At 49.7% G+C, this 17,358-nt stretch overlaps 2 protein-coding genes across 3 annotated transcripts in view; one reads left to right on the top strand and one right to left on the bottom strand.

The window, feature by feature from the left end:
• The first annotated feature begins 29 nt into the window (after window positions 1-29).
• Usp32 (Ubiquitin specific protease 32) lies at window positions 30-10,782 on the top strand. 2 transcript variants are annotated; one of them, XM_036814989.3, is made up of 14 exons: window positions 30-344; window positions 2,993-3,227; window positions 3,285-3,561; window positions 3,748-3,976; window positions 4,046-4,905; window positions 4,972-6,103; window positions 6,177-6,479; window positions 6,541-6,803; window positions 8,085-8,734; window positions 8,799-8,965; window positions 9,026-9,213; window positions 9,270-9,455; window positions 9,519-9,974; window positions 10,034-10,782. In XM_036814989.3, the coding sequence occupies exons 1-14, from the start codon at window positions 284-286 to the stop codon at window positions 10,310-10,312; spliced, it is 5,286 nt and encodes a 1,761-aa protein (XP_036670884.3). In that variant the 5' UTR covers window positions 30-283; the 3' UTR covers window positions 10,313-10,782. The 2 variants fall into 2 exon arrangements, with proteins under 2 accessions (XP_036670884.3, XP_036670883.3); XM_036814988.3 differs by having other exon boundaries at window positions 6,541-6,860.
• A 455-nt stretch (window positions 10,783-11,237) lies between these two features.
• The window catches only part of Mi-2 (chromodomain-helicase-DNA-binding protein Mi-2 homolog), a 29,844-nt gene continuing 23,723 nt past the window's right edge, over window positions 11,238-17,358 (bottom strand). The window contains exons 4-5 of the mRNA XM_036814987.3: window positions 11,841-17,297; window positions 11,238-11,772 (exon numbers count right to left, since the gene is read on the bottom strand). Of these exons, the coding sequence (XP_036670882.3) occupies window positions 11,633-11,772; window positions 11,841-17,297 (5,597 nt within the window). The 3' untranslated portion in view covers window positions 11,238-11,632. The remainder of the gene's footprint in view (window positions 11,773-11,840; window positions 17,298-17,358) is intronic.

Here is a 17,358-nt window from a genome sequence, read left to right as displayed (position 1 = left end):
ACAGCTGTTGCGGGCAGTGTTGCAAAGCGTGCGCCTGACAAGAAACAGAAGAAAATAGCAAATAGCAGAAGACAAGAGTCAAAAAGACAGGTGTATATTATATATATAGTGTCCCGATCCTGCTGCCCCCGATCCTTGACCGTATCAAATTGTTTCGCCCGCGACTGTTAAGTGAAGTTGAACCAATGTGAGCAGTGGCGTCGCCAGACGCGCAGCAGCAGCAGCAGGAGGAGCCCTAGAACCCATTGCAGTTGCACCCCCGCAAACAACAAAAATCTGGGCCATGGGCACCAAGGAGTCCAAGCACTCCAATAGCATCAGCTACGAGGATTCGGTGAAGCGCGGTGAGTGTCCTCCGGTTGGAGTTCTATGTGCCAGTGCCCTCCGTCGGAAGTGGAAAATGGGTCACTGCTAATCAAGAAAAACAGAGAACCCCCGCAAAAGCAACAGCAACAACACAGGCAGGTGCAATCGATTCCATTGTTGTTGCGCCCACGACTTCTGACCAGCGGTTCCACCTGACCACCACCCAGCCTCTCCTCAGCCTGCATTTCAAATTCCCTTTTTTTGTTGCAATTAATTTTTGCCATTCCAGTGTTCCCTTGCTTTATTTGTGTTTGTGCGTGTGTGTGTGTGTGCATGGGTATTTGCGTCTCCGCCGCCAGTGACGTCACAATAGAAAAGCTCAACGATTGGGGGTGGTTTGCGGGTGGATGTGGGGTGGTGGGCGGTGGGGGCGCTGGGTGGCTAGGAGACAACAAAGCAGCGACGCACAGAAAAACAGTTCGGTAGCCAGTGCAGTGCAGTTCATGCTTAGGGTGACTGGAATGCGCGGATGCGGATGTCATCGCGGATGCGGTTCATTTCAAGTTCAGCCCGTCATTCCAGTGTTCATTTCGATTTGCATTTCCTGTGCCAGGGCATTCCATAAAAGTATTTGATAAAGAAATTCCTTTCAAGTTCGTTTTTTGAAATCTCATGAAGGAAATTCTATTGTTATTAAGCTTGCCGCTCTAAATTCTGCATGTCATTCCCCTGTTTGTTTCCATTCGCATTTAAGTGCATAGACATTCTGAATAGTATTTTAAAAAGAAATCACTTTCAAGTGCATTTCCAGATAGGAATGAAAGCATTTCGGCTTTAAAAGGCAGACGATTAGGCTAATTACAGTGGTACCTGCCTAACTCCACTTTGCAAAGAAGATGTCTTTGTATATTTAATTTTGATAATTGATGTCTAGACAAATAAGTTTTAAAAAATATATAAAATAGAGTTAACCCAACCTTATTATAACATAGCTCATTAAGACTCGAAGTCTTGAAGTTCCCCGGTCTTTAGTAGTATATCCCAGTATACATTTGATAAGATTTCTTGTTAAAAAAGTTTTTAAAAAATTATGTAAAATACGTAGATAACCCTAAATCTAAACTTTATTAGAACATTGCTTACTAAGGTTCGAAGTCTTTAGGTTCCACAGTTCATAATAGTAAACCCCAGTATCAACTGTTAATCATCCAAGAAGTTAAGATTATTTTGACCAACTAAAACCCGTTATTTTCCACCCCGTCGCCCCATTCTCCATGACGTTTAGCGCTGGCAGTGCTTTAGACGTACTTTATTTCCCATTCCCTTTGTACTGGCATTCATCTCACTACTGGTGTGGTTGAGGTTGCTGATTTCCAGCCAGCCAGAGTTAAAACGAATGTCGCTGATAAGGCCCTCGGCCGGCCCACCTGACCACCCCCCCGGAAACCCACCTTCTCGGCAGTGTGGGGCGTGCGACCAGGTGCGTGTGTTTCTTATTAGCCACACCACACCGACCGGTTCCAATAAAACCAAGTCAACAACGGAGAAATTCAAGAAAAGAGGGGGACAAATAAATAAATGCTGGCATGCAAGTACGGCAGCCAGAAATCTCAGAACCCAGTTGCAGTTGACATTCAATAAAATTCCGTTTTCGTGACGTCGCATAATTCCCCCAGCAATATTGCCCAATTAATTCCGGAATTTATTTTTGCTCTTATCAGTTGGTTCTGTTCTCAACCTGATCGCAAAAATTAAAATGGTTTATTTATTGTCAATTGAATGACACTTCTTGTGGCTTTTTATTTCCTACATTAATAAGTCAACGTTATGAATTGTAAACAACGGGCAATTAATGATTTAATAATTAAATTAAATTGTTAAATAATTACCTTCCGTCATATTTCAATGGATTTATATTTATTGATTATTGCATTCTTTGAACTAATTGCATTTGAACCGAGTTAAATTAGCAAATATGTTTTAAAAATCTGAAATATTTAATAGATGATGAATGAACCTTTTACTCTTTCCGGTCGTTTTATGATTTAAATGCGATACGATTTTTATTTAGCACACATGTGCCTATAAACATATGGACGTGCACTTGTGATTCCTCGCAGAGTGATTCACAATTATTCGGAAATCAAAAAATTCTGTTGAAGCAGACTTTAAGATTACCCATTCCAACTGTTTTATTGTAAAATATGTTGCATACCTAAATGGCGTTTGCCATAAGGTCTTTAAAATAATAAAATTTTGTTAGAAGATACATTGAACTTATTAATGAATATTATTAATATTTAATAAGCTGTAAAATACTCTACACCCTCCTTACTCTTTCGATATACACTTTTACACTACGAGTGAGAGGTATACAATCAATTATAGATAATGGCTAATTAGGTAACAGTGACACTTAATCCCATAAGTGATGGAATAGATAAATAATTTCAGAAATTATGTTTATTGCTGTTATTAACGAATGCAGCAAGTGTGTTTGAATTATTTTTTGGATTGTTATTTTGCTCTATAATCAGTTCATTATTGACGTCACGTAGGTTGGTGTGAAAACGAGCTCGTAAATCGCATTAAATACGGGGGCTCCCAAGCACGTCTGCTATTAATTAGAGGCATTTGGGATAATCCCTACCGCAAGCGTTACTCATCCATCCGATTTCCGTTCCAGTAAGCGATGTGGAGCTTCGGCGCCTCAGAGATGCCTTCAAAAAATCGGCGGGCGTGGGCAGGAACTTCCTCAGCAAGAACGCCTTCCAGCAGGATGTGCTCTGTGAGGGAGTGCCGCCGAAGATCACGGACATGCTATATACCGCCTGTGGTGGCACCCAACGCGGCATCTCCTTCAATGACCTGCTCTGCGGCCTGGTCCTCATCACACGGGGCACCCAGGGGGAGAAAACCAAGTGAGTATGCCATCAAGTACAAGGTATAACTATAATAACCTGTTGTGTTCCATCCAGATTCCTGTGGAACCTCTACTGCAACGATGCCGGCACCTTCATCATCAAGTCGGACTATGTGCGCAACGTCAATCTGCCTCCCTTCGAGAGCGTCTCCCTGTTTGCCCAAAGCGAACGCGTCAATTTCGAGCAGTTCCAGGACTGGATCATAAAGCATCGTAATGCCACGGTCCTCTCCAAGTGGCTGCTCTCCGACAACTGTGTTAGTCTCACCTCGGAGCTGGAGACGCCCACGTTCTACCAGAGCCTCGCTGGAGTGACGCACCTGGAGGAGAAGGTTAGATTCCATAAAGAACACCCAACTATGGCTAATCATATTTTGTAAACACCTGCGTCGCCAATCATTTCCTGGGAAATGTATTTTCCACACCTGTTTTGTAATCCGCCATTTCAAATCACCAGAGCCACATTTCCGTTTATTCTTTCGGTCAGAACACATTAATTCCTCTATAATCTTTTCCAGGACATTGGTGATCTGGAGAAGGAGTTTTGGCGCTTAAAGAACACTTCGCAAAACGGCCAAATCGATCTGCAGTTCCTGGGCCCCCTGATAAGTCCACCCATACCAAAGAATGCGCTAGCAGGACTCTTCAACGCCTTTGATGAGAACCGCGATGGACACATCGACTTCAAGGAGCTGTGCTGTGGAGTGAGTGCCGCCTGCCGGGGACCGGGTGTGGAAAGAACACGATGTGAGCACTGATTACTTTCAATAATTCCACTACAAACTATCCACTTACTCTACCTTTGTGTACACAAAGTTTGCTTCAAAATCTTCGATGTGGATCGAGATGGAGTTCTTAGTCACGAGGAGACGCTTCAGATGATCGATGTTCTGCTGTTGGTGGCGAAGGAGAACCGTGAGGCGCAGCAGTACAAGGATCTGACCAAACAGCTGGTGATAAGTGACCTACTGGAGTTTGGCCAGCGCAGAAGTCCGGATGGGACGCCCAGCAGACTAACCCGGGATAATGTCTCGCTCACCGCCGAGGACTTTATGCTGTGGAACGTTCAGTGCGACCTGAGACTCATGCAGCCCTTGTTGGACCTCATCTTTGAGCTCTGCCACATTGTCTTTGGCCTGTGGCCGCAGTGCAAGCATATGGAGAACGATATTGTTCGCGGATGGCTGCGACGCGAGGAACGCAGGCCGTACCGCGTGGGTCAATTCTGGTACTTAATATCGCGCGACTGGTGGCTCGGTTGGATGCAGTACACCCAGCATACGGCCCATACCTGCGACTATTGCAAGCGCACTGCCAGCCAGCGTACCGCTGTGGATGAGGCGCTTGTCTGTGATGAGAGCTTCAACACCCACAGCCTGGAACAGCACGACAGCTACTCATTGGGCTCTGGCACGGGATCGGCATCCGGTTCGGGGTCGGCGAGCAGTGGTTTCTCAGCTGGACGACACTGTGGTCCAGTCCGACCGGGACCCATTGACAACAGCAATCTGATCACAGCCAATCCGTTTCGAAATGTACGCACCCTGACCGGCGAGGGCGGTCACCTTAAGCGGGACACGCCCCTGGTGCAGAACCACGACTTCGAACTGGTTCCCAAGTCCTTGTGGAAGGCCCTAAATCGGTGGTATGGCGACAATCTGCCACTGCCACGACAGGTAAGAATTACATCATGTTTCCATAAAATCAATAACTATAAATAATTAAAATCTCCATTCCCTTAGGTCATTCAACCGCCCAACTCGGACGTGGAACTGGAGCTGTACCCGCTGAACCTGCGCATCCTGCTCCACCAGGCGCAGTCATCACAAACAGGCTCTGGCGGTGGCGCTCAACTCGGGAGCTGGGGCTCCACGGTGAGCGGTGGCTATGGGGTCCTGGCCTCTGGAGGCGGTTATGCGGCCATTGCGGCAAGCAGTGTGCTCCAACCGCCGAAACGATACCTCGCCTATACGGCTGCCTTCAGCCGATTGGCCACGGTGCGCCAGGTGTGCGAGTTCCTGTGCGACCAACTACGTCTCAAATCGGAGGACATCCGGCTGTGGCATGTGCCGCAGCTGGACAACGGTGCCATATTGCTGGAAGAGGATGCCATGTGTCTGAAAGAGCTGCTCATTCGGGACAACGATCAGCTGCTGCTGGAAATTCGCAACAAAGATTTGACATGGCCCGAGGAACTCGGCTCCCTGGCCAGCGCTCAGAGTGGCCAAGGAGTGGGAACCCCAGGCGACCGGCGTCGCCTCACACGCAGCTCAATTATGTCTGTACACGCGCCGGGAGCCACTGGGCTGCACAACCTGGGGAACACCTGCTTCATGAACGCTGCCCTTCAGGTGCTGTTTAATACGCAACCGCTGGCCCAGTATTTCCAGCGGGAGATGCACCGATTCGAGGTGAATGCGGCCAACAAACTGGGCACACGGGGCCAACTGGCCATGCGCTATGCGGAGCTGCTCAAGGAGGTTTGGACGGCCACGACGCGCTCCGTGGCACCGCTCAAGCTGCGCTTCTGCGTCAACAAGCATGCTCCGCAGTTCGCCGGCGGAGGTCAGCACGATTCACAGGAACTGCTCGAGTGGCTGCTGGACGCACTGCATGAGGATCTCAACCGTGTGATGGAGAAGCCGTACAGTGAGCTCAAGGACTCTAATGGTCGTCCCGACAAGATAGTGGCCGCTGAGGCCTGGTCACAACACCACGCCCGCAACCAGTCGATCATCATCGATCTGTTCTACGGCCAGCTAAAGTCAAAGGTCAGTTGTCTTGGTTGCGGACACGAGTCGGTGCGCTTTGATCCATTTAGCCTGCTCAGCCTGCCGCTTCCGGTGGAGAACTACGTTTACTTGGAGGTCTTGGGTGAGTCTTTTGAATAGTATAAGCACCTAAAAGACTTTCCTATTTCAAACTTATTTCTCTGTTTAATTTGTAGTAATCCTGTTAGACGGCAGCGTGCCGATCAAATATGGGTTTCGTCTAAACTCTGAATGCAAATACTCGCATCTGAAGCACAAGCTGGCCACCCTGTGCTCCCTGCAGCCGAATCTGATGCTTGTCTGCGAGCTGTGGAACTCACAAATACGTCAAGTACTGGCCGACGAGGAGAAGCTGCGCACGCAGAGCGCCAAGGAGCTGTATGTCTATCAGCTACCCGAGCAGAGTGTGAGGACTCGTTCCAACTCAGTGCTCAGCATGCACATTGAGCAGGGTCTCAAGGACATACAGCGCAGTTCCGGTACTTAGTTACTCAATGAGATCCAAGATTATACTTTATTTACACACTCAATCTTACCCAGCTCTCATTACGAGCGCCCAGGACTCGCTGTCCTCGCTGAGCACTCTGCAGACCTCCAGCCACCGCGCATCCTCTCGAGTTCTGTGCAATGGTCATGTGTCTGGCCTGGAGGTCGAAGTGGAGGCGGAGGTGGAGGTCGAGACGGATGCTTCTCACTACAACAACAGAAGCAGCAATAACTACAATCCCATCGTTAGCACGTTCAGTGGAAACGGTAGCGGGGACAACCAAGTGCACGAACTGCTGCCAGATGAGGCCGGAAAGGTAAGCCGGTGCTTTGGAAAGCGAGAGTGCATGCCACACAGCCTATTTTGCTTCAAGGTATGGCTTCTAAACTATATTAACATACACGTATTTAATATCATAGATTTACGCCCCAAGTTTTCTTTGGGGCCAATCGAATTCTAAAATTCAGAGCTTCAGAACTCCAGAACTTCCCTTGCCTAGGATTGCGGCCGGTTCGTCTTCGATTTCGAAATGCGAAATTAGAATCCGCCAAAGATTCCGCCTCCGTCTGCTTTTCGAGTGTCACTTTACAAGCGTTTAATCTAAATATATATTAAATACCACTATGTTAAATGAACAGTTGCCGTCTGCTGCGTGGTTTGTGGGCTTCCCTCTTAACTTCTCAAAACTACTAGCAAAACTCTGTACATTCTCCTTACTTTCGTATTATTCGCACACTGTTACCAAATTGATATCAATTATATGTAATCTATATATCCTTCTACTAATCACTTAATTTGTTGCTGGCCTTATTCTATAATTCTATAACCAATGTACATTTTTTGCTTAAATCTAAAACTTAAAAACGTTTCGAATCATTTCTTTGCTATCCTTGAATATCTTAGTGTTGTTGGTTATCAAGTTGGAAGTTTGTGAATTATAATTTATCTTGTAGTTTTTAGACATTCTCATAGCTTTGCAATGCCACCCTCCATTAACGGCGATTCATGTTATCCGTATATTGTGTTTTGTTTTTAGAAAATTCGGTGGACTAGTTAGATTGTCTTAGTTTAGACGATGGACTTGGTTTTGATAATCGTATTTTTGGATCAAATGTTATAGGGTGTATCTATAATACACAATTTGTTACTCTTAAAAATTTCTTAACTTTTAAAATCTAATCAACATTTTGTTAAAAATCCCTCTTATAGGTTTTTAAAGTACCAAAAATAATATTATTTGCAATCAAACTCCAAAGCAGAACTAACAATAACTTAGAAAGTTTACAAACTTTGAAATCTGTTTAAAAACTATCATAACTACAGTTTTACTTTCCACCGAACCCACGCAATAACCAATTAATAAAGAAAAAGTTTATTAAAACACCTGCCATAAACAATTTGTAAATTTATACGTAGAGTTTGAATTTTAGCCGTTTACCCTCTAGACATTTTGTATATTTACGAGTAGATTGATCCTTGGTTTGAGTTCAGTTCCCAAAAGCTTTAATACACAACAACACTCAACACGCCCCTGAAAACACTAACCAAATTAGCCCAGCACAACCAAGTCTAATACCAAGTCCAACTCTCGGTGCAGGAGTCGCTCATCCTGAGCTCCAGCCCGGAGAACACCTTCATGCATGGCACTGCCGCCCAGCAGAAGCGTGTGTCCTCCGCCAAGTTGCTGCACACGGAGAGCAACACCAGCTCCATGTCGTACACCAATCACTCGGGCGAGAACTCCATGGAGAGCTCGCTGACGGAACCCATTCCCATGGCGGATCTGGCGCCGGTGAGTAGCCGCCATGGCAGCAACAGCGATGACTGCTCCTTCCGGATGTCGCCAAATGATTCCAGTGGCCTGAGTACGGGCAACACGCTGGGCGCCAGTCTGGATGTAGACGAGCAGGCGGAGGAGGGAAACGAGGAGGAGGAGCCGGACCAGCCGGATCAGATCACCACTTCGCAGCCGGAGACCAGCAGCGGAGTCTACTCACGTCGCTCTTCACAGCCGCCGCACAAGGCGGGCAAATATCTGGTGGCAGTGCATCGAAAGATCACCCGACACGACAGCTACTTCCTTTCCTACCACAAGACGCGACCAAGTCTGTTCGGGGTTCCACTGCTCATCCCTAATAGTGAGGGGGGAACCCACAAGGATCTTTACTGCGCCGTGTGGCTTCAGGTCAGCAGACTCCTCAGCCCTCTGCCGGCCACCACAGAGCAGGCCAATCATGCCGCCGATTGGTAAGTATATACAGCTTTAGCAATTTAATGGTTCTAATATATGTATGGTCTAACTTTTCCGCAGTGATGACAGCCTGGGATACGATTTTCCCTTCACGTTGCGCGCCGTCAAGGCGGATGGACTCACCTGCGCCATCTGTCCCTGGTCGAGCTTCTGCCGCGGATGCGAGATCCGCTGCAACAATGACTTTGTACTCCAGGGAGCCCTGCCGCCCATCAATGCAGTGGCCAGTAAGTAGAGCTCAAGGATTTATAAGAATTAGCCATATATTATATAATATTTCCTCGCAGGCAATACATCAACGCCAAAAATGAACGCTAAATTCCCATCGCTACCAAATCTGGAGGCCAAACGGACGCCGGAGTATACCGCCTCGTTGTCGTACACACCGACAACCAAATATTTTGAAGACTTTACCATTGCCATCGACTGGGATCCGACTGCCCTGCATTTGCGCTACCAAAGCACCCTGGAGCGTGTATGTAGAAGCTCTTCAAATGTAATTTCGGTTTGATAACATTTATCCCTGTTTAGCTTTGGGTGGATCACGAGACCATTGCCATAAGTCGGCGGGAGCAAGTGGAGCCCGTGGACCTGAATCATTGCCTGCGCGCCTTTACCTCCGAGGAGAAGCTGGAGCAGTGGTATCACTGCAGCCATTGCAAGGGCAAGAAACCCGCCACCAAGAAGCTGCAGATCTGGAAGCTGCCTCCGATATTGGTGAGCGGTTGCGCTTGACTGAATTCCAAGGCCCCATGTCAATGAAAATCACTTTTTTCTTAGATTGTCCACTTGAAGCGGTTCAACTGCGTCAACGGCAAGTGGGTCAAGTCACAGAAAGTGGTGCACTTCCCCTTCGATGACTTCGATCCAACACCATATCTGGCCTCAGTGCCCCAGGAGACGATACTGCGGCACAAGGAGCTGCTGGAACTGAAGAAGGATGCTGATATGCCGCTGGCAAGCAACGAAGTTGTTAGCGAGCTGGACGAGATTGATGCCCCCATCAAGCAGGATAAGGAGGATCTTCCAACAAAAGCTGCAGCAGCCACACCAGCGCCCACCGGGAATATCCTTCGCCAGAGCAAGACCATCAATGCTGCCCGACGACAACGCCTCATCTCGACGAGTCTCACCAAAACGCCCATTGTGGATGGCGAGTTCGAGGATTATCACCAGCACCGACTCAAGCCGGAGGTGGATGAGTTCGATCCCAAGTACCGACTCTATGCCGTTGTGGTGGGTGTAGCCTAGAGATCTCATCTTACTGGGTGTATAACAACCTTCTTTTCCTGTAGTCTCACTCGGGCATGCTGAATGGGGGTCACTACATTTCCTATGCATCGAATGCTACTGGTTCCTGGTATTGCTACAACGACAGCTCCTGCCGCGAAATATCCCAGAAGCCGGTCATCGATCCGAGCGCCGCATATCTGCTCTTCTACGAACGGAAGGGTCTGGACTACGAACCGTATCTCCCAAACATCGAGGGACGGGCCCTGCCCAATGCCTCAAATGTGCCCCTCGAGGTGGACGAGACCGAGGGAGAGCTGAAGAAGCTGTGCTCAATTTCCTAACTGATGTCCGTGGGCATCATGGCTATGAAGATTATATTCCCCAATTCTTCCCCGTTCTGTTCTAGCGAGTTTGTGTTTTGTTTCCCAACGCGTATGTTTTGTTATTTACTATTCTAAGCTCTTTTTGATTTTCTGCAATAGTTGTTTAGCCCCTAATTAGTTTTAAGCCTACCTTCCCTCTTCTTTGCCGAGTTTGGTTTAATGCCTGTAATATACAATATTCAAGTTTAGCTTGTAAATAATACGTTAAATTGGTTGGCCAACGTGGAGTTTTGTTTGTTACGTCGAACAAATCCATTCTCAATATTTTCTTGTTGTTTTTTCTTGTTTTTGTTGTATATAATTTTAAAATTGTAATTGTATTAGGCCCACAGAGCCAGCTTATTATTATTTATGCCAGACCATGTCGGGAAATTCCATTTAATTTGTAACTATTACTGTGTAAATAACAAGCGAAAGTGAAACCCGAACGGCGAAACGTTGTAGACAGTTTGATATTAATCATTATTGAAGAGCAATATCAAGATGTTACGAATTTCATCCCAAGAACTCGCAGACTATTGTTGCTCTACTCATACGTATTTACATGTATTGATTGGCTTTGTGTGACGCACCGAGCGGATTCGGTTCGAAATTAGTATTGCGCTTATCAGATATGACTTCAATATGTCTAATGATTATGTATTTGATATTTACAAATTATATATATACACCCACAGATATATATACATACAGAACTTAACTAATTTATATTAATATACATGAACATGATGATATATTCGAAACGAAAAGCTATGAATAAAACTTTTATCGCTTGAACCAAATTGCATTTTCAATGAAGCCTAGTTCTTAGAACTAATTAATTTTTGAACATTTGAGTTACTGTTCCACTTCCAACCCAAATAAATAATACTACAAACACTCCTTTGCAATGGAATTCAATACATTTATATTTTGTATCTAGATTATGTAATCACATAGTGAAGAAGTAAAATAAGGACTATTATACTTGTCGTAGGTGAATGGGTCACGAGTCGTGTTCTGCTGAGATCCGCCCCAGGAGCAGAATCCGAAGCCTGGTAACACCGAACCCGCCATTCGCCAAGTGTCAAACGTTTTGAATTAATTATTTGTGTGAACGCGACATGGATCGTTTGTTTTTTTTTTTGTGTTATCGGGATTTCATTGCAAATGATTATGATAAATATAAGTTGTGGGGGTGTGCGGGTGTGTTTTTGTGTAGAAATTTAAATTCTTAGCTTGAGTAAAGTATATTTGCATGGAATACGAATGCTCTTAACATAGATATTGAGGAGATGCCTAGACGCCGGAATTATTCGAGAGCTGACCGGGCACCGAGAACTGTGGCCGGAAGTTGGCAAAGTTGCCCGCCGGTCCGCTGGTGAATGCTGGCAATGTTGTGCCCTGGAATCCAGCCGGGAATTGTGCCATTAATTGAGCTGTAAGAGAAACAAAAATCAGTTAGTTTACACTTTTTTTTTATGGTAAACCCCTTGAGGAAACTTACCTGCATTAGAGGCATTACCGGCGGTGGCCGCCAGGCGGGAGAGAATCGATCGCTCGGACATCTGGAGCCGCTGGGCCACCGGTGGGATGCGGGCCAAAGTGGCTGGCAGCCGGGACACATCGCTCTTCATGTCCGAGAGCAGCTCTTCGAGCTGGTTGAGCACCTTGTGCAGCACCGCGTTGGCGGGCTTGTTGCCAGCCAGCGACTCCTTGCTGAGATGCTGATGGGATTCGGCCAGGCACTCGACCTCGGCGAAACGAGCGTTCAGCGACATGGCCGGATGGCTGGGGTCTTGGGCGAGATTAAGGTAGGCCGCCCGCCGCAGCTGCTCCTCAATGACCAGCGCCTGTTCCAGCAGCTTGAAGCGCCGGGCCAGGAACTTGTTCTTGATCTCCAGGAAGTTGCCCTTGCCGACGTCCATCTTGAAGGGTTCGTTGATGATCGCGAAGCGAATGTCGTTCTGAATGTCCTGCCAGCGTCCATAGCCGTGGGTCACGATTCCGGCCAGCAGCCAGTAGTCGTGGCGACGGTGCCAGATCTCGTACTCCCTGCCAGGCACCGCAGCCTTCTCCTCGTTGAGCCACAAGGTGTGCAGTTCGGTGAAACCGCCATCGGCGATGTTAAACATGAATTTGCGCTTCAGCACCTCCAAGCTGTCCTCCACTCCCTTGCCCGTGGCTCCAGTGGCAGCGGCAGCAGCAGCGGCGGCGGCAGCGGCCGCCTTGTGATCCTTGGGTGAACTGGCACTCGGCTTCTCCAGCTCTCCATCCTCCTTGACAATCATCACGTCGTCATCATCGTCGTCAATAACTGTCGTCGGTATTGGCTTCTTGTCTTCGGCCTTCTCCTTATCCTTCTCTTCGGTCTTGGGCTCTTCCTTAAGCTCAGGATCCTTGGCCTCCTCCTTGGGCTCTGTCTTGGCCACTTCGGGTTTAACGTCCGCCTCGCTTGGCTTTGTGTCGCCGGAGATTTCCTCCGACGGGTTCTCCTGCTTCACATCGCCGGGCTTCTTGTCCTCCTCAGCCTCTTGTTCCTGCTTCACCTCGCTCTTCTCAGACGAGGCCTTATCCTTCTCCTTTTCGGAATCTTTGTCCTTGTCTTCACCCTTCTCGGATGCTGGTGCTGGACTGGGAGCCGCACTGGTGGCTGGAGTGGCGCTGTTGCTGGTAGTAGCGCTCTTGTCCACATTGCCACCAGCCGGAGGAGCTTCTAGAGCGGCCACATCCTGCTTCAGGGCTGATCGTACCGGTTCGCAAGGCTTAAGGATCAGCTCGGGCATGCTGTAGTATCCGTTAATATGCTCGAATTCCTGCACCTTCTTGCGAATGAGCGACATCACTCCAATTCGGGTGAGAACATGCTGACGGGAAAGTCCCTCGCGCGGCACACCATCGGCAAAGGTCTCCGCATTGTCGGCTCCCGGCTCACAGAGATGCCGCATGAACAGCGAGACATAGGCCTTGAAGTTGCGCTCGGACTTACCACGCAAGTCTCGCACCAACCACTGCGAGTTAAAGGCATCCTGCGGCGGCATTCCATACCGCATGATGGCATTGAGGAAACTCTTGCGTTGACGGGCATTGAAACCGAGCACCTCGATGTTTCCACCGACGCGAGCCAGAAGCGGAGGCAATGGACGATCGTCGCGACGCTCCAATCGCCGCTTGGCCTTCCGCTCGCCTCCATTCTGGTCATCGAAGTCGTCGTCGCCGCCATCCTCATCGGATCCAGCTGAATACTCCGAGTTATACTCGCTGCCGTTGTCCTGCCAGTTGGAATCATCTCGCGTGGTATCCGCAGCCACAACGCCTCCGTCTGTATAGTTGACCTGTTTGCGAACTCGCTTGCCCTTGCCTAGGCTACGACCCACATCCTCTTGGTGCTGTTCGTAGTGATGGCGCAGGAGCTTCACCCAGTACGCCGGATCAGAGTTCTCAGCGTCCTGCTTAATGATCTCCGTCTCTTCCTCCTCCTCCTCTTCCTTGGTGGCGTAGGAAGCCACCTTGAACGAGGACAGATACTCGTTGGCCCAGGACTCCTTCTCCTCAATGCCGCGATTGGTTCGGTCCAGCAGCTCGGCCACCGCCTTGTCATCGTAGTGGATAGCCTCCTCCTTGTCGTCCTCCTTAAACAGATCCTCGGTACCAAATCGAAGGATGTCGTCCAGTTCTTGCTTGGTGAAGTTCGCACCCTTGCCGCCCATTCCCGGCCGCACCACAAGATGAGTCAACATCATCTTACGCTTGGCCACCTGCGTAACTCGCTCCTCCACGGAATTGCGGGTCACAAATCGATAGATCATCACCTTATTGGCCTGTCCGATACGATGGGCTCGGGAGAAGGCCTGAATATCGTTGTGCGGATTCCAATCGGAGTCGTAAATGATGACAGTGTCGGCTGTGGCCAAGTTAATACCCAATCCTCCGGCTCGAGTACTGAGCAGGAAGACAAACTGCTGCGCTCCGGGCGCATTGAATCGATCGATAGCTTCCTGACGCAGCGTTCCCGTGATTCCTCCGTCAATCCTCTCGTACTTGTACTGCTCACCCTCGAGGAAGTCCTCAAGAATGTCCAACATCTTGGTCATCTGCGAGAAAATCAGCACACGATGGTTTTGCGACTTCAGCTGCTTCAGCATCTTGGAGAGCAGGACCAGCTTGCCAGCGGCCTTGGTCAGCGAATTGATCTCGTAGAGACCACCGGCAGAGGTGGTTGCCTCTTCGGCGGCCGATGGGAAGAGGTACGGATGGTTGCAGCACTTCTTCAGGTCCATCATGATGTTGATCAGGGAACATGACCCTCCGCCACTCTTCGAATTCAAAGCCTCGTAATTCTTGGTCAAGATGAACTTATAGAACTTCTTCTGCATGGCCGACAGCTCCACGCGCACAATAAACTCCGACTTGGAGGGCATGTTCTTCAGCACGTCGGTCTTCAAACGACGCAGCATGTGCGGTCCAAGCATCTCGTGCAGGCGCTTAACCTGCTCCTCCTTCGAAACGTCAGCGAACTCGCCCTGGAAGGCCTGCAGATCGTTGAACTTGTCGCGGCTCAAGAAATTGAGGAGATGGAACAGCTCCTCGAGGTTGTTCTGCAGCGGTGTGCCGGTGAGCAGCAGCTTGTAGGCAATGGCGTAACTGTTCAGTATCCGGAAGAACTTGCTCTGGTTGCTCTTCAATCGATGAGCCTCGTCCACCACTAGCACAGCCCAATCAATGCTGCCCAGACAAGCGGCGTCCATGGAGATCAGCTCGTAGCTAGTCAGCAGTACGTTGAACTTGTACTGGGTGGTCCGCAAACGCGATACCTTGCTACCCCGGATGGCGCCCTCCTCGAAGCTCAATTCGTTCTCTCGGATGACGGCTCGCGAGTCCTTGTCACCGATATAAGTGATACAATAAAAGTCCGGAGCCCACAGCTCAAACTCACGCTCCCAATTGACGAGCGTGGAGAGCGGCACGGCCACGAGGAAGGGTCCACGGCAATGGCCCTCCTTGTACAGAGAGTACAAGAATGTCACCGTCTGAATTGTTTTACCCAGACCCATCTCATCGGCCAGAATGGTGTCGATGCCCTGGCCCCAGCTGTAGCGCAACCAGTTGATGCCCTCGATCTGGTAGGGATGCAACTGCATGCCAGTGCCCTCCAAGAACGCGGGCTGATCCTCGTACTTCTTCTTCAGATCCGTGGTGGGCTTATCCGGCGGCGGTGTGTAGTGCTTCACCGGACGATCCTCGTCGTCCTCTACCTTGAGCTTGGACTTGCGACCCTTCTTGCTCTTCTTGCTGCGCGACGTCGTGGTCTCCGAAGTGCAAACAGCACGCAGATCCTGATAATAGTCAATGGCTTGCCTTAGGCCCTGGATGTCATCGCCCTCCTCCTCCCACGTGGATTTGTCGTAGGGCAACTCGCGCCACTTGACCAGATACATAGTGCTGCCATCTCGTGCCGTACGATGGTTGATTACACGCTGGACAATGAGCCACTCCGGTTTGACGCCATTCTTGTAGAACTTCTCCTCCAGCAGCTCGGTGTCATCGTCGGCCTTCATGCCAACCTTGTCCTTGTGTCGCTGAATGCGCTTGAAACGGGTGTCCGCCTCATCAAGCGACTCCTCAAACTTGGGCGGCTCCTCCATGTCGTACTTGCGCTGGAACGAACGGATCATCAGCGGATGATGGACGTCCAGTTGCACTTCCGGCACCCATTCGCAGTGCCAGTAGGACATGTTGTGCCACTTGATGAAGTACTCGCGCACCCGCGAGTTACTGCTCTTCGATCCCTTCGATGTGGAGGGTCCATCGTCACTGGGACGCACTGCCCATCGCCAGGTGATGATCTTCTCAGCCTTGCCGGTGAGCGGTGGGCAGCTGCAGCGTGGACAGCGCCAATCGCCATCAGGGATAGTGTCCAACGGAGGATTCAAGCAGAACGTGTGGTAGGCCGAGGGGCAGGAGTCACAGCACAACAACTCGCCGCCATCCTTGCACACCCGACAAAACTCCTGGTGCTCATCGTCGTCCTCTTCCTCGGCGGCACCGCCATCTGCCTCGCAGTGTGGACACGACCACTTGCCCTCTGGCGGTTCATCCAACTCGGGCTCCAAGCACACCAAATGGTAAGCTCGCGGGCAGGTGTCGCACAGGATGATCTCGCCTCCTTGCTGGCACACCTCACAGTAGTCCTGGTGCTCGTGCTCGCCATCCTCGCCTTCCGGGAAGTTCTTGGTCTTCTTGAGTTTGTTCTTCTTCTTGAACTTGTTGCCGATCTTGGTCTTGGCCTTCTTACGCACCACCGGAGCACCGGATGCATCTTCCTGGGCGGCGGGTGCCGAGTTATCTGCCTTGGCGGAGGCAGGAGCCTCCTTCTCGTCGGCACTGTCATCTGACTTTTGGAGCATGCGCTCGAACTCCAGATCCGAATCTCGTTCGGATGCACCGCTGGCCTCTTGCTCCTCGTCCGAGCTGTCGCGCTTGCGCTTGCCCAGCAGCTTGATCTTCAGAGTGGGCACCTTGCCCGAGGGACGACGTCCCTTCTTGCCACGTCCACTGCGCTTGCGTCGCGGCTTCTTTTCCTCCTCCTCCTCTTCTTCCTCCTCCTCGACCACCTCCTCGTAAATGTCATCGGGTTTCTCGTTGCGCGAAGAGCGCGAGGATCGCGGTTCCTCCGGTTCGTCGCCGGCCACACTGCGTGCCTGGCCAGCGGATGTGCCAGAACCGGCGGCTCCTCCCTCTTGCTGAATGTGCGGATTGCTCTCACAGAACTCACGCCACTTGGCCGCCACCAGCATCATCAACTTGGGCGCCGCAATCTTGGGGTTCTCCTTCTGCAGAATGGGTCGCACGTGCTGCATAAAGGCCTTGTAGGTGGTGAGGCTCTGCAGCTCCTCCTCGCTGTACTCGATCTCCACATCGCATACGCTGAATGCCGAGCACACGTCCTCCACGGAGGGCATACCTAAAATGGATGAAACATGAGTGATTTCAAAAAACCGTCTTAAGATAAGAATAAAATCTAA

This window comes from Drosophila suzukii, chromosome 3 (genome assembly GCF_043229965.1).
Source record: "Drosophila suzukii chromosome 3, CBGP_Dsuzu_IsoJpt1.0, whole genome shotgun sequence".
Lineage (NCBI taxonomy): Eukaryota > Metazoa > Arthropoda > Insecta > Diptera > Drosophilidae > Drosophila > Drosophila suzukii.
This window is presented reverse-complemented; position numbering and strand designations above follow the sequence as displayed.

Coding starts and splice junctions, on each gene's coding strand:
- Usp32 (XM_036814988.3), top strand. CDS start 284: ATGGGCACCAAGGAGTCCAAGCACTCCAATAGCATCAGCTACGAGGAT. Junction 6,861..8,084: donor ACAGCCTATTTTGCTTCAAG/GTATGGCTTCTA, acceptor CTCTCGGTGCAG/GAGTCGCTCATCCTGAGCTC. Junction 8,735..8,798: donor GCCAATCATGCCGCCGATTG/GTAAGTATATAC, acceptor ACTTTTCCGCAG/TGATGACAGCCTGGGATACG.